This window comes from Dermochelys coriacea, chromosome 8 (genome assembly GCF_009764565.3).
Source record: "Dermochelys coriacea isolate rDerCor1 chromosome 8, rDerCor1.pri.v4, whole genome shotgun sequence".
Lineage (NCBI taxonomy): Eukaryota > Metazoa > Chordata > Testudines > Dermochelyidae > Dermochelys > Dermochelys coriacea.
Genome location: NC_050075.1, coordinates 98,527,361 through 98,541,911, shown reverse-complemented (window position 1 = coordinate 98,541,911; position 14,551 = coordinate 98,527,361). Strand labels below are relative to the sequence as shown.

At 38.9% G+C, this 14,551-nt stretch overlaps 1 protein-coding gene across 15 annotated transcripts in view; it reads left to right on the top strand.

The window, feature by feature from the left end:
• OSBPL9 (oxysterol binding protein like 9) overlaps positions 1 to 14,551 on the top strand; it is a 143,839-nt gene that overhangs the window by 95,554 nt on the left and 33,734 nt on the right. For 8 of the 15 annotated variants that reach the window (XM_038412740.2, XM_043490936.1, XM_038412736.2 and 5 more), the window contains 3 exons: positions 4,547 to 4,585; positions 12,320 to 12,413; positions 13,178 to 13,282. In XM_038412740.2, the coding sequence (XP_038268668.1) occupies positions 4,547 to 4,585; positions 12,320 to 12,413; positions 13,178 to 13,282 (238 nt within the window). The remainder of the gene's footprint in view (positions 1 to 4,546; positions 4,586 to 12,319; positions 12,414 to 13,177; positions 13,283 to 14,551) is intronic. The other 7 variants (XM_038412735.2, XM_038412739.2, XM_043490937.1 and 4 more) reach the window with 1 other exon arrangement.

Sequence of the window (14,551 nt, the reverse complement as noted above, 5' to 3'; positions counted from 1 at the left end):
GGCAGATCCTCTCTTTACTTTTCAGAGTAGCAGCCATGTTAGTCTGTATTCGCAAAAAGAAAAGGAGTACTTGTGGCACCTTAGAGACTAACAATTTATTAGAGCATAAGCTTTCGTGAGCTACAGCTCACTTCATCGGATGCATCCGATGAAGTGAGCTGTAGCTCATGAAAGCTTATGCTCTAATAAATTTGTTAGTCTCTAAGGTGCCACAAGTACTCCTTTTCTTTTTTTTCTCTTTACTTTGTTATCCACGAAGGTCTTTATGACCTCATCCAAAGTTCTTACCTAAGATGTCCTCTGAATCATATCAAACAAACTATTCACCTTCCAGGTTTTTCCCTAAGCCGCATCAGTCTACACAAGAGTCTGCTTTTCATAGACTAGATCGGAGTCAGCAACCTTTCAGAAGTGGTGTGCCAAGTCTTCATTTATTCACTCTAATTTAAGGTTTTGCATGCCAGTAATACATTTTAACGTTTTTAGAAGGTCTCTTTCTATAAGTCTATAATATATCTCAACTATTGTTTGTAGGTAAAGTAAATAAGGTTTTTAAATGTTAAGAAGCTTCATTTAAAAATTAAATTAAAATGCAGAGCCCCCCAGACCAGTGGCCAAGACCCGGGCAGTGTGAGTGCCACTGAAAATCGGCTATGCATGCCATAGGTTGTCTACTCCTAGATGTTAAGAGGGTGTTAGACTCCTTATTTCTATTGCAGTTAGATACAAGGGAGCGCCTGTCTCCACTCGGAGACTTCCTAAATGGATCTCTGAATGTATTATTGCCTGTTATGTTATGGTTTCACTGAGGTTACACCTCCCTTAAGATTGACTGCACACTTCTAGTCTATTTCGATAGCTCTGCTCAGATATTACTGTTGCTGAAGTCTGCAGGGTTGTAACATGATTCTGTGCACACTTTTTCTGACTGCTGTGCCCTAATTCACTCTGTAAGATGAGGCAGTAGCCATTGCATTTCTTTCTTCAGTGATGGACTCTTCCAAAACTCCTACCTCTTTCAAGTATTACTGCTAGGGAATCACCTAAAGTGGAGCACCCACAAGGACACTACTTGAAGGAAGAGAGGTTACTCACCTTGCCCAGTAACTGGAATTCTTAGAGATATGTATCCCTGTGGGTGCTCCACTACCCGCCCTCCTCCCCTGTGCTTTGGAGCTGCCTCTGTGGACTTGGCAGTAGAGAAGGAAGGGAGGGTGGCTTGCCGATCAAAGGCACAAGGGCGCATGCACATCAAAAGTGAAGCACTGACAGGGACACACATCTTGAAGAACTGCAGTTACTGTACAAGGTTTATTTGTTTTTTTCTGTATCTTTCCCCCCTCCCCCCCCGCTTTTTTTTTTTTTTGGTCAAAATGTCTTCCGTCAAGCATCGTAGGATCTTTCCCCCTCCATTTAATGGTATTGGCTATGCTGTTTTATTGAGATGTAGGTTATTCTATGTATTTTACTTCTTTATAAACGTAATGTTAAGAGATGGCAACAGCAAACTGAACAATCTCTTGTGTCAAAGGAATGGCTCATATTAACTGCTTGAGGTTTGGTTTTTCTTTGTTTTTGTTTTCTTTTTAAATTAAAACCAATGGAAACTCATGGCCGTTAATATCCCATCATTAAGTATGTAAAAACAGTATGTAAGAGAGTGCCAACTGTTAGATATTGAAATCAAGGCACCCTATTACTTAATCTAGAAATAGCTCATGAAAAGTACAATATTGTCACTTTAGATATGAATGCTCTTTAAATGTGTAAATATAACTGCTGCCTTTTCTTGTATTTTTCTATACGATTTATAGGAGACGTTCTTCGTCAATTTTGCTCTTTTTGTTGTCCATAACTTTGACAACTGGAAATTTGGGGAAATATTCTGCAAATACCTTTTTAGGTTTACACTAAATAAAACTGAGACTTACAATATGTTAAGTTAAAACTAAATTTCATAGAATCATAGAATCATAGAATATCAGGGTTGGAAGGGACCCCAGAAGGTCATCTAGTCCAACCCCCTGCTCAAAGCAGGACCAAGTCCCAGTTAAATCATCCCAGCCAGGGCTTTGTCAAGCCTGACCTTAAAAACCTCTAAGGAAGGAGATTCTACCACCTCCCTAGGTAACGCATTCCAGTGTTTCACCACCCTCTTAGTGAAAAAGTTTTTCCTAATATCCAATCTAAACCTCCCCCATTGCAACTTGAGACCATTACTCCTCGTTCTGTCATCTGCTACCATTGAGAACAGTCTAGAGCCATCCTCTTTGAAACCCCCTTTCAGGTAGTTGAAAGCAGCTATCAAATCCCCCCTCATTCTTCTCTTCTGCAGACTAAACAATCCCAGCTCCCTCAGCCTCTCCTCATAAGTCATGTGCTCTAGACCCCTAATCATTTTTGTTGCCCTTCGCTGTACTCTTTCCAATTTATCCACATCCTTCCTGTAGTGTGGGGCCCAAAACTGGACACAGTACTCCAGATGAGGCCTCACCAGTGTCGAATAGAGGGGAACGATCACGTCCCTCGATCTGCTCGCTATGCCCCTACTTATACAACCCAAAATGCCATTGGCCTTCTTGGCAACAAGGGCACACTGCTGACTCATATCCAGCTTCTCGTCCACTGTCACCCCTAGGTCCTTTTCCGCAGAACTGCTGCCGAGCCATTCGGTCCCTAGTCTGTAGCGGTGCATTGGATTCTTCCATCCTAAGTGCAGGACCCTGCATTTATCCTTATTGAACCTCATTAGATTTCTTTTGGCCCAATCCTCCAATTTGTCTAGGTCCTTCTGTATCCTATCCCTCCCCTCCAGCGTATCTACCACTCCTCCCAGTTTAGTATCATCTGCAAATTTGCTGAGAGTGCAATCCACACCATCCTCCAGATCATTTATGAAGATATTGAACAAAACGGGCCCCAGGACCGACCCCTGGGGCACTCCACTTGACACCGGCTGCCAACTAGACATGGAGCCATTGATCACTACCCGTTGAGCCCGACAATCTAGCCAGCTTTCTACCCACCTTATAGTGCATTCATCCAGCCCATACTTCCTTAACTTGCTGACAAGAATGCTGTGGGAGACCGTGTCAAAAGCTTTGCTAAAGTCAAGAAACAATACATCCACTGCTTTCCCTTCATCCACAGAACCAGTAATCTCATCATAAAAGGCGATTAGATTAGTCAGGCATGACCTTCCCTTGGTGAATCCATGCTGACTGTTCCTGATCACTTTCCTCTCCTCTAAGTGCTTCAGGATTGATTCTTTGAGGACCTGCTCCATGATTTTTCCAGGGACTGAGGTGAGGCTGACCGGCCTGTAGTTCCCAGGATCCTCCTTCTTCCCTTTTTTAAAGATGGGCAGTACATTAGCCTTTTTCCAGTCATCCGGGACTTCCCCCGTTCGCCACGAGTTTTCAAAGATAATGGCCAAGGGCTCTGCAATCACAGCCGCCAATTCCCTCAGCACTCTCGGATGCAATTCGTCCGGCCCCATGGACTTGTGCACGTCCAGCTTTTCTAAATAGTCCCTAACCACCTCTATCTCTACAGAGGGCTGGCCATCTCTTCCCCATTTTGTGTTGCCCAGCACAGCAGTCTGGGAGCTGACCTTGTTAGTGAAAACAGAGGCAAAAAAAGCATTGAGTACATTAGCTTTTTCCACATCCTCTGTCACTAGCTTGCCTCCCTCATTCAGTAAGGGGCCCACACTTTCCTTGGCTTTCTTCTTGTTGCCAACATACCTGAAGAAACCCTTCTTGTTACTCTTGACATCTCTTGCTAGCTGCAGCTCCAGGTGCGATTTGGCCCTCCTGATATCTTTCCTACATGCCCGAGCAATATTTTTATACTCTTCCCTGGTCATATGTCCAAGCTTCCACTTCTTGTAAGCTTCTTTTTTATGTTTAAGATCCGCTAGGATTTCACCATTAAGCCAAGCTGGTCGCCTGCCATATTTACTATTCTTTCGACTCATCGGGATGGTTTGTCCCTGTAACCTCAACAGGGATTCCTTGAAATACAGCCAGCTCTCCTGGACTCCCTTCCCTTTCATGTTAGTCCCCCAGGGGATCCTGGCCATCTGCTCCCTGAGGGAGTCAAAGTCTGCTGCTTATGCTGGCTGATATTACAATGCTTGTTGCTAGATAATTTTGGTAAACTCTACCCACATAGGGAGCAGAACTGCAAGCTAAAATGGTGTGTGTTTGCCTGTTGCTAGTGTGATTCCCCTGATAGTGAGGACAAGAATTTTTTTTTTTTCCTGAAACTTATCTTTATGTTATAGACTTAGGCGAAAAGTTTCACCTGCGCTAGTAAGGGAAGCCATGCTAAAAGCCTGCTGGCAACAACTATGATGTATTGTAGTTGTGATAGGTTAGATTTTCAAACACTTTTAAGTCCTAATTTCAAAAGTCACTTCAGGTTTTTAAAAACAGGTTGAACCATCCCTAAGAGAAACATACAATATGTATAATTGTCACAATACATAACTGATTAACTATAAAAGATTGATATGTTAATATTTTTAACATTTTTCCTTAAGGACCAAAGTAATGAGGAGAAGCACGCAGATGGACTTATAGTAAGTTTAAATCTAATCTTTTATCTCCCTTTATTTCTGCAGAACATGTGAACAGAGACCTGAATTTCCACTCATTTACAACAAACTTCCTTCTTTCTCTTATTCACTGCTTCCGTTACCTTTTTTTTATCTGTTGAAACTTTAGCTTCTGCAGTTGGCCATCCATCATTACCATTACGAAAAATATTTTCCAGGTTTTCTACTTACCTTTTTAAGTGGCTGTATTGTGAATGTATCCTTGTTTATTTAAACTTAAATTAAAATCTGCATGTGAACCAGATGTAAGGGGAAATGGTTGGGATAAAAATAAGTGTATTATGTTGAATCTGACATACTTTATAAATAGAGTATATTTTGTGGTCCACATGCTATAAGGGGGTGGTGTTTTCAACATGGTATTTTGTATCTGACACACACAAATGAAAAAAAGATTGTTATTAAGTCTGCTTCAGCCATCTCATTTTTAATGTAACTTTGCCCGTTTATCTTTGTTTTCAGTCCTTCATGACTTCTGTTTCCTCTTTCTGTGTTTGTCATTGTTTGAGTATGAATCACATCTGTGTTGATAGGGAACTGGTTGCTCTAGAACTTAATTTCTAAAAACTGAATATTCTTTTCGTTACAATCGACAATGTAATTTCTGATCCCTTAGTCTGTTCCTTCCATGGATTCTACTCTTGATATAATGTATATTTCTGTTCGACACGTAAAAATTATGTGTGCAAGCTTGAGTCATCATGACAAAAGTTATGCTTCCAAGCAATAGGAATATCGCTGAACAGCATAATTCAACAAGAAAAATTTAACGTACCAGTCATAAGTAAGTAGAAAGTATACATCATTCCACTCCACCTAGAGCCCCACCCTTCAGCCATCCCCAAAAGCTTTATCAAATTGATGGCTTTTGTAGTGTGTCCTGATGGCTTAAAAACTCAGGGTATTTCAAGCCAAAGTGGGAAGTAAATTCCAGAGCCAAGGGACCCTCACAATGAACACCTCATCTGCCATGGTATGAGATGGCATGGGGCGAGGCAATCTCTCAAGTAGACATCAACAAAAGCTGTAGAACATGTACAGTTATGTATTTTTCTTTCTATTGTAGCACTTTCAAAAACTGGAGAGACCCACCCTTGTTAACATGCTTGAGATCTGGAAATGTGTTTATATATGAGCTCATCAGAACTTTGAACCTTTTTTGGGACTTGATCTCATGACAATAAAGAGCAGATGCAGTCCAACAAAATGAATTATTCTAATTGTGAAAGTAAATGGTTATGAAGATCTAGATCTGAAGATGAAATTAGTTTTTCCTTTAAACTTTGAGAATTTAGTGCTAGCAAAAGGTATCAAATTGATTACACAGGAGCTTGAGGCTCCCCTCTACAGGTCAGGTATAATAGCAAAGCAGGCTTGCTCACACTTCCCCTCCTATGTGGAGAGACCTTCTCTGGGGGTGAGAGGGTAGACCAGCTTTTATGCTCACTCAGTTTTTTGTGTATCTGAGGGTGCTAAAAGTGTGTCAGTTGTATAATGTTTTTCTTACATTGACATGTCTATTTGAACTTTGCAGCGAGAGTGTAAATACAGACTTTGTTTAATGCTTGTTGTAAATATGGCATAACATTAAATATGTACATATACATAGGAAATTGTTTCCTATCTCCATGGGAGGGATATTGCTCTAAATGTAGCAGAACAGTTCTGCTATATGGGATGGAGGAGAGAGGACATGCCACAATATCGTATAGCAGTACTTTTTGCAGTACTTGTGAGGGTTTGGAGATGTGGACCGTGGGTCTGTAAGCATTTCCACTGGCTAAAATCTCCAACATAGGTATAGTGTAGGGGCATCAACAACTTGTTTATAGTCTGAGGTGGTAGTAATAGCTGTCCCAATTATGTGTGGGTGGTTTACACTAGAAATCGTGTTAACAAACACCTTATTGAACACTAAGGGTGAAATTCTGACACCATTGAAGTCCAATGACAAAACTCCCATTGACTTTAGTAAGAGTGGGCTTTCACCCTAAGGCTAGGTCTACACTAAGGCGGTGTGTAGAGTACATAGATTGTATGCATCCCTAGCACAGATATAAATAGTAGTGTAGACGGTGAGGTACTGCTTAGGCAAGTAAAGACATGCCAGAATCTTAAATGCTCTACATGGCTCTCTGCATATCCAAGCAGCGCCTCTCACATCTACATTACTGTTTTTAGCAATTTAGTGTCCTCCTGGGTCCCCACTGCTGGAGCCTTTCCCTGACTCAGTAAAAAACATTGGCAGTAGATTTTAAATTGTGCTCTGGAAATGGTCAGGTTTTGGCTCATTCTGATCACTTTTGTGGTAAGGAATTGTGAACACCCAAAAACACTGTTTTTGCCAACTGGAAGTTTCACCCACTGTACCATCAACAATAGCATTTGTGGATGTAGAGGCAGACTCTAAGCCTGTCCCATGAAATACCTTAAAGATTATGGTTAGCACCTTGAAGAGGATACAGAATCAAAGGCGGAGCCATTCTGTTTTATTTATTTATTTATTTATTATAGAATGTAAAACACTGGTGATGCGCTATCATCTGGTATTTTTGCTTACAATAATGGATAGGCAGGGAAATAATGAAAAATGACGTTTTTAAATTGCTTGGTTTCTCAATTTGTTATACTCTTTGGGATAAATATTTAAATTGCTTGTTTGCAGACCTACGCCATATAATAGTTCTTCGAGTAGTATGCCTATGGGTTCTCCACTTGGATTGGAGGTTCTTGGTAACAGTTCTCGTTCAATCCATGCATGTTTTCTTGCACATTCTTTTGCCCCATTCTAAGGACAAATATGGCTCTGCTGCCCTCAGTTCCTTTTCAGCCTGATAGGGTGTGTAGCACATGCCGGTTCTCCTCAGTTTAGTATTGTAGTTGGGATAGTTAGTGTTAGTTAATTTAGCTTGTTAAAAGTTGTTGGGACCTCCTTTTATTCCAGCTACTATTCTGGTCCACAAAGAACTGGGATGTATTATTATTTGGCATATGCAATCTGGTCAAGCTAAGTCACAGTGTTCTAATCAGTGATGTTCAAGGCACAAAGACCTCCAGGAATTTCAGTCATTTTACAGTCCTCAACAGTATGTTAGTCCTGGGGGAATTGTGCACCACCGCACATGCACAGAGTTCATGTTTGGTGCAGAATTTCTTTTCTGCAGAAAATACATTCTGCCTGAGAAGTGCTTCATTTCTGCCTTTCACCCACCAGAGGCCACTGTGGCGCCAGAACAGCCAGCAGTTGGTTGCGTTCGTTATAGCACCCTGCCTGTGGAGCAAGGTTAGGACAGACAAAGGTGGGGCACACAGGACTGCTGGGGGGGTGGGGTAGGATGTCACAAACTGGGATTCAGAAGGGTTAGTGTGTGGGACAGACTGGGGCGTGGGCTCAGGGGCTAGTGGGGTAACAGCATTGAGCCAGAGGCTGAATGGGAGGGATGCTGCAGGGCCATATGGAGACAGAGTAGGGGCTGCAGGGACACATGGGGAAGAGGGAGCAGAAGTGCCTGACTGAATAGGGGAGGCTTGGGGTCAGCCAGGGTGTGCATGGGGGAAGCTCTCCAACTCCCTAACATTCTCTCCTCCCCTCCCCCCCAAAACACAAAAAACAACTTGTTCCATACTTCTCCCACCCACACCCAACAACATTTCCTGAATCTATTTTTTTTGTCTGTATTGTTGCAGACATACTTAATAAAAGGTATTTTGAAATAAATTACCAAAATAATTGAAACTTGTGTAGTTATATTTTGTTGTTTTGACAAATAAATTGTACAGAATTTTGCAGAATTTTAAAATATTGTCTGCAGAATTTTTAATTTTGGGGTGAAAATTTTTAATTTTCTGATAAAGAATTCCACCAGGAGTAATGTGTGTCATAATATGTGGCTGGCCACATTACTACAGTGAATTGTTTCTAAAACGCCATTGAAATTATGCTGTAGGACAAATTCTACCTCTGGTACGAAACCAGTTCAGAAAGCTCTATTGCCTTCGCAGTAAATCAAACCCGGGTTGATGTTGAGTGAGGTCTGAGACAAAGTAATTATTCATCACTTTCTCTGCAAACCATGAAGCTCACCATGCGTCCTCTACTGTAAATCCCTCACCCGGTAAATTTACCCACTACAGGCAATGTTAGGGAAGATGACCATATAGTGGATTAAGCAAAATTTAATTAATGGCAGATGTGGCATATCTTTCGCATAGTTTCATCATGAGCTTCGCTGTACCTTCCTCTCTGCAAACACTGGGTGGAGGAATATTTCAGAGAGCCAGTAACCATGGTAGAGGAATAGATTCAAGTGTGCCTGAAATAACGCACATGGTAGAATTGAATTGTATGTCAATTATCTTTGATGGAGACCAACATAAGATCTCAGACTTCTAAACAACTATGTGAAACAGTAGAAATTCAGGATGAGTAACTCAAATTGAGAAGTTAAAATCCCTAGTTATAGGCTGAATTTAGTTTTCTGTTTGGAACATTCTGTGGTAAAAAATTCTGATTCTTTAAAATATATGTATAATATACAAATATATTACAGATAATACTTCCGCATTTAATCATATGTGCACCTGGTGTGACCTGTTGAAAAGGAACTTTCAGCCTAATGTAATTTCAGAAATCTATTTAACTCTACATAAATGGCTTTAGTAATGGGTATTCCACCAAAGCCTAACACAAACTACTGTCATTGCACTTTTTTATTATTCATTTTGAAAGCTTCTATCTTCTGCCTAATTAGGGAAGTTTTTTTAGCAATATCTACATAAAGCATTGTCTCATGAACACTAAGACTTTTATTGAGAACAACTTTTGTGTTATAGTGGTGCAGTAGTACCTTTTTTGCTCAGATTTAGACTTTCTATTACAAACCTTGGTTACTGAGCTTTAGTACCTTACCTGTTTAAAAACAGATGGGGCTGGATTGTGACCCAAATTATCAGCCTATATGGAAATTTTGTGTTAATATAAAAATTCCAATTCAGTGGGCCGTGTTTGTTGCTGAGCTGTCAAATACTCAGTGCTGTGATGCAATTTCTTGGGGGAGAGCAGAATAATTAATGAAAATTTACAGGTGTGCAGTCCTGGAAATAGACAGTTAATTTACTACTGGGGGGGGAGGGGGAAGAGTCTTTGTGACAGTCAAAATATTCACTTGAAAAATTTGCTACTGATGATGTTCAGTAGTTTTTTCATAGTTGGGAAATACACTGGAGGTACTGGGTTAAATTTTATACTTTAGTGCTACAGCTTCTTAAAGGTTCTATCTAACATGAGGTTTGAATTTAGATTTAGCCTGTTTGAAAGGGGAGAAATGTGTTTTACCGATGCTACTGATTTCCATATAGAAACTGGAAAGTTAGTTGAATGAGAGGAAGAGGAAAGATGAAAAAGTGTTGAAAACTAGATGTTTGCTTTTTGTTCTCCCACATTACAGCCAAATGCATTGCCAGTGAGCTCCTATGTACACGGAGGGTATGTCTATGCTGTGGGGCTGTTTAATTTCAGTGTAGACATCTGGATTTGAGTTTGAGCTCAGGCTCTAGGATCCTGCGAGGTGGGAGGGTCCCAGACTTCAGGCTGCAGCCCGAGCTGGAATATCTACATGCAGTTAAATAGATCTGCAGCTCAGGCCCCACAAGCCAGAGTCAGCTGGCACGGGCCAATTGCGGATGTCTAATTGCAGTGTAAACATACCCAAAAGGTCTTGTTATATTAATTTTTTAAAACTGTTCAAGGAATGATAGTTTTGTGTCCCTAATGCAAAGGGGGAACTGAGTAAACAAAAGTAGCAGTGGATTCTTAACTACCACATATAAACTGATCCTGTGTTACATCAGCATTAGCTCTAGAGAAGCAATTTCTCAGAACGTAAAGAAGCTGCAGATTTCTCAACATTAGAAAGAGGAGAGCAGCTTCAATCTGAGCCAGTCAAATAACTCAATATGAATAACTTTCATATCTTCAGTAGTCCACTGCCACCTAACACAACTAATACTCCTCAAACTCTTTTATCACTAGATAAGGAAAAGGGAAGAGAGGGAGGCTATTACTGCATTTAGCCTGCATCAAAAAATGCAATGAGCTTAGGCAGTAGTTTATTTTTTTAACATCTTTCTTTTTAAATAGGGCATTTGTAAAAACAAAACACAACAACCACAACACACACCACTAAGGGCCATGAAAATGGTCTGAAAATAGCGCAGGGTTAAAGGTAAATCTGGACTTAAATAAATGAGAGAAAGTAAGCAATGTAGATTTTTGAGAGAGAGAGAATTAATAAAGGTGAATAAGAAGGGATGAAAAACATGTATAAGCAAGAAAAATAGTAACGGATGAAATCTCATGTTGGCTCCTGTCCCTAGTCCTTGTTTAGTTAGACCCCAGTCTAGCATCAGGATTTTCTGGCACATCCATGCAGAGTTTGTGGGTATAAAATCTGCATGACCTTAAATAGCAAAATATTTGGGGTAGGGACAGGATTTACCTTTACATACCTAGTTAATAACAAAAACGAATATAGCTAGGCTTGGCAGAATCTAATTTTTTATATAATATATATATTGAGGATATCGAGGTTTAAGTATTCTTTGAAAATTTAATTAGATTAAAAAGTGTTTACAGTTGCAGGAAATTGTCAGATAAATATTTGACAGTAGACATTGAAATTCAAAAAGGTAAAGCTTTTCAAACTGCTAAAACACCAATTGTCAATATCACATGTCAAAATACACAAAGTAAATATCCTTAGATAAGGAAAACCAAACCTATTTTTACTATTCATTAACTGGTCCATTTGTAACCATCCTAATTCAAAAGTCTAAATCACTGGATTTTGACTCTACTAAGTTCTCAAGCAGCATTTTTCTTTTTCTATCTTTTTTAAATTTCAGATATTATCGATAGAAATATTTTTTCATTGGTTTGTGTGTACAATGAGATTGATGTTTACTAATAAAAAGCCAGTCCTTCCAAGCCTAAATATAGCAGTCCAAGACATTTGCATATAAAGAGGCAGGGAACCATAGGTATATTATATAACAAAATACAAGAACAGTGAAGTGAGGAACAATCATACAAGTTGTTTGGCTCAGAGGCCCTTACATTGTATGTTTCTGAGATGCTTGTTCTGCTAGGACCTGATCCAATGTGTATTGAAGTTAATACATTCCCATTGATTTTAATGGAAGTTGGGTTGGGGTCAGAGTGCCTGTGTTGAAATGAACACACTAAATCCATGAAAAATGCTTTTTGTCAAAGGTATACTCAGTAATCTGGTGATGATTTTACAGTTTTATGTAGTTCCTTAGTGTAGTCTGGACAATATTTTGTTTTCTAAATGATAGTTTATATATCTGATGATCTTGCTGAAAAATTAAGCTCACTTCCTCCTCTGTGCACACAATGGCTGTTAATGGGAGTTGCAGGGAGTTATAGAAACTAAAGCTGGAAAACTAGACTTCTTTACAGGAGAATTCAGGTTTACATCAAGTTCAGTTTAGTATATTTTAATTAAGCATTCTTTGTAAAAAGTATTAACACTTGCAAAATAATTCATATCTTCAACTGTCAATTTGTATGTCAAGTCTCTCTCAGGACTTTGCTGTCTTGCATTCGGGCATCTTCATACATGGAACACATTTTACTGTATTAAAAAAAAAAAGCTTTAATTTATTTCTTTTTCTCAGAGTACTATTAACCCGGTTGATGCAGTATATCAGCCTAGTCCTTTGGAACCTACAGTGATCACTACAATGCCCACCCAGACTGTATTACCTCCAGGTACAGTACACAGACAGATGGTTTAGTAAAAATATTGATGTGGTTTTTACATTTAGCTGGTTTAAGCTACTGGCTTGTTCTTTTTAGCATATTTGCTATGAATGAATGAAAAGTGTATACAATTGCAAAAAAGGATGAAAGCTTATTCTTTAATGGGTTCTATCATCAGCATACATCTTCAGGCTTGTGAAGTGGGTTATGTAGTCCATGTAACTGTGGCACTTTATGACTCTTAACCAAAAATATACATTTTTTAGTCTTTTTCACTGATGTGCATTTTTGGCTTTGTTCGTTTTGTTGTTTTTTTTTTTTTTTTTTTAAAGGGGGTCTTTAGAGACTATGCATCTCAATTTTTTGCGGAGAACACTTAGCTATTGATTAGAGAGTTAACTTTCTGCTGTATATTCCTTTCTTCTTTACTCCTTTTCCCTATGGCAGTCCCCTTACTATGTCCCGTATTTGGATACATTATATTGCAGGAACAATACAATATGAAAATATATAAACCAGTAATTATAAAGAGTTTTTTTCTATGACGGGGGGGGAAGTAAGACTTTCTAACCAGCTTCATGGATTAATAAATACAAAAGATGAATAGCAAAGAAGGAAATAATATATATTTCTCTTTGAAGAATGGCAACAATTGTCTAGATCATGGCTATCAAAGGTATTATAAAACTACTAAGTGTTTCCTTCCATACCAAAGCAGGAATCCGCTGCTTATATGTGTTTGCTTTCTTTTTACATATTGAAATACCTGTTAGAATCTTCTCAGTTGTTGAAATCAGAGCAGCGACCTTCGTCCTTGGCAGTTGGGCCTGTAGTAACATCACTAGGAAACCATCAGATTCCAACACCAAATAGTACAGGTATAGTTCTGTGTGACTATCTTTCATGTTAAAGTATTACATTTTTTAAAAATGTAAACTGAATTTTGTAGAATTTATTTTTGATGTAGTCCTTAGGTATAAAGTTACATTGTATAATGTAAGTATAAAAGAAAAGCTATTTCTAGCTACATTTCCCCTTATCTTGAACTTTCACCTTAGCTACAATTTTAATGCTGCTGATATTCAATTGGTCATACTTTTTTAAATTACCTGTGCTAGTCCTACCCAAGTAAACTTCAAGGAGTATTTAAACTGAATTTATTTTAAGTGTGTCACATAAGCAAGAGGAGCCCATTCAGCACATGCCCATAGACTATATTTGCTTGTATTGCTCCTAGTACCATACTTTACAATAAACTCTCACTAACCTTTTTAAATAATAGCTAGATATTAACTGTAATTGTTTAATCTTGTAAACTATTTTGGGATAAGGTATGTGTATAAAAGATAAATTTGCAAAATTAAAGTGTTAATGATATGAAAGATATCTAAATCAATATTTTTTATGAAATGTACAAGGTTTTTCTTGAGCATTGTAGCTTTCTAGCTGCTAAAATTAAACATTCATAACTATCAAAATGCTGGAGTTGTAACTATTTAAGTTGTCCTTTACAATTTTTAATTCTTTATTAACAGAGCATTAGAATTCATATTTTCTCTATTTTCATAACCATTACAGTACTAATGGCCCAGCACTATAATATTTGAAAGAACTTTAAGAGTGAGCATTGGTTTATATCTTAAATATATAGTGTTCTTTTTACTAATACAATAATATAATTTTGCCTCAAACATAGCTTTGGACTGTCATTTACCACTGTTGTTGTTTGCCTGGTCTTCATTGATTAGTGAAGTGTGATCTAGTTGTTTTGCACTCAGAATCTAACTTGCCTTTTGGTTAGGGACTTCTTCTGTACTGGGCATCTGACCCCTTCCTGTACAAAATATATCAACTCTGAATTACTAGACTGAGACTTAAGACATTCATCTAGCATATTGGACACAAAGGAAAATAAGACAGCTGCAGCGGCACAGGAGCTAGCAAACAGAGCTCTAAACGGGAGTTTGAGTGGGAGTTCTGTTGGAGGAGAAGGTAGTTGTACTTGGTTTTGTATTTTTAGTATTTGTGTGTGTGTAGGGGTTTTGTGCTGGGAGAGCAGCTGAGCCCTGCTTAGGGGGTGGGGCTTCTGACTAGGGGTCCTATAAAGGTAGCCAGCCAGTCAGGCAGCGGCACAAACAGCTGCAGCG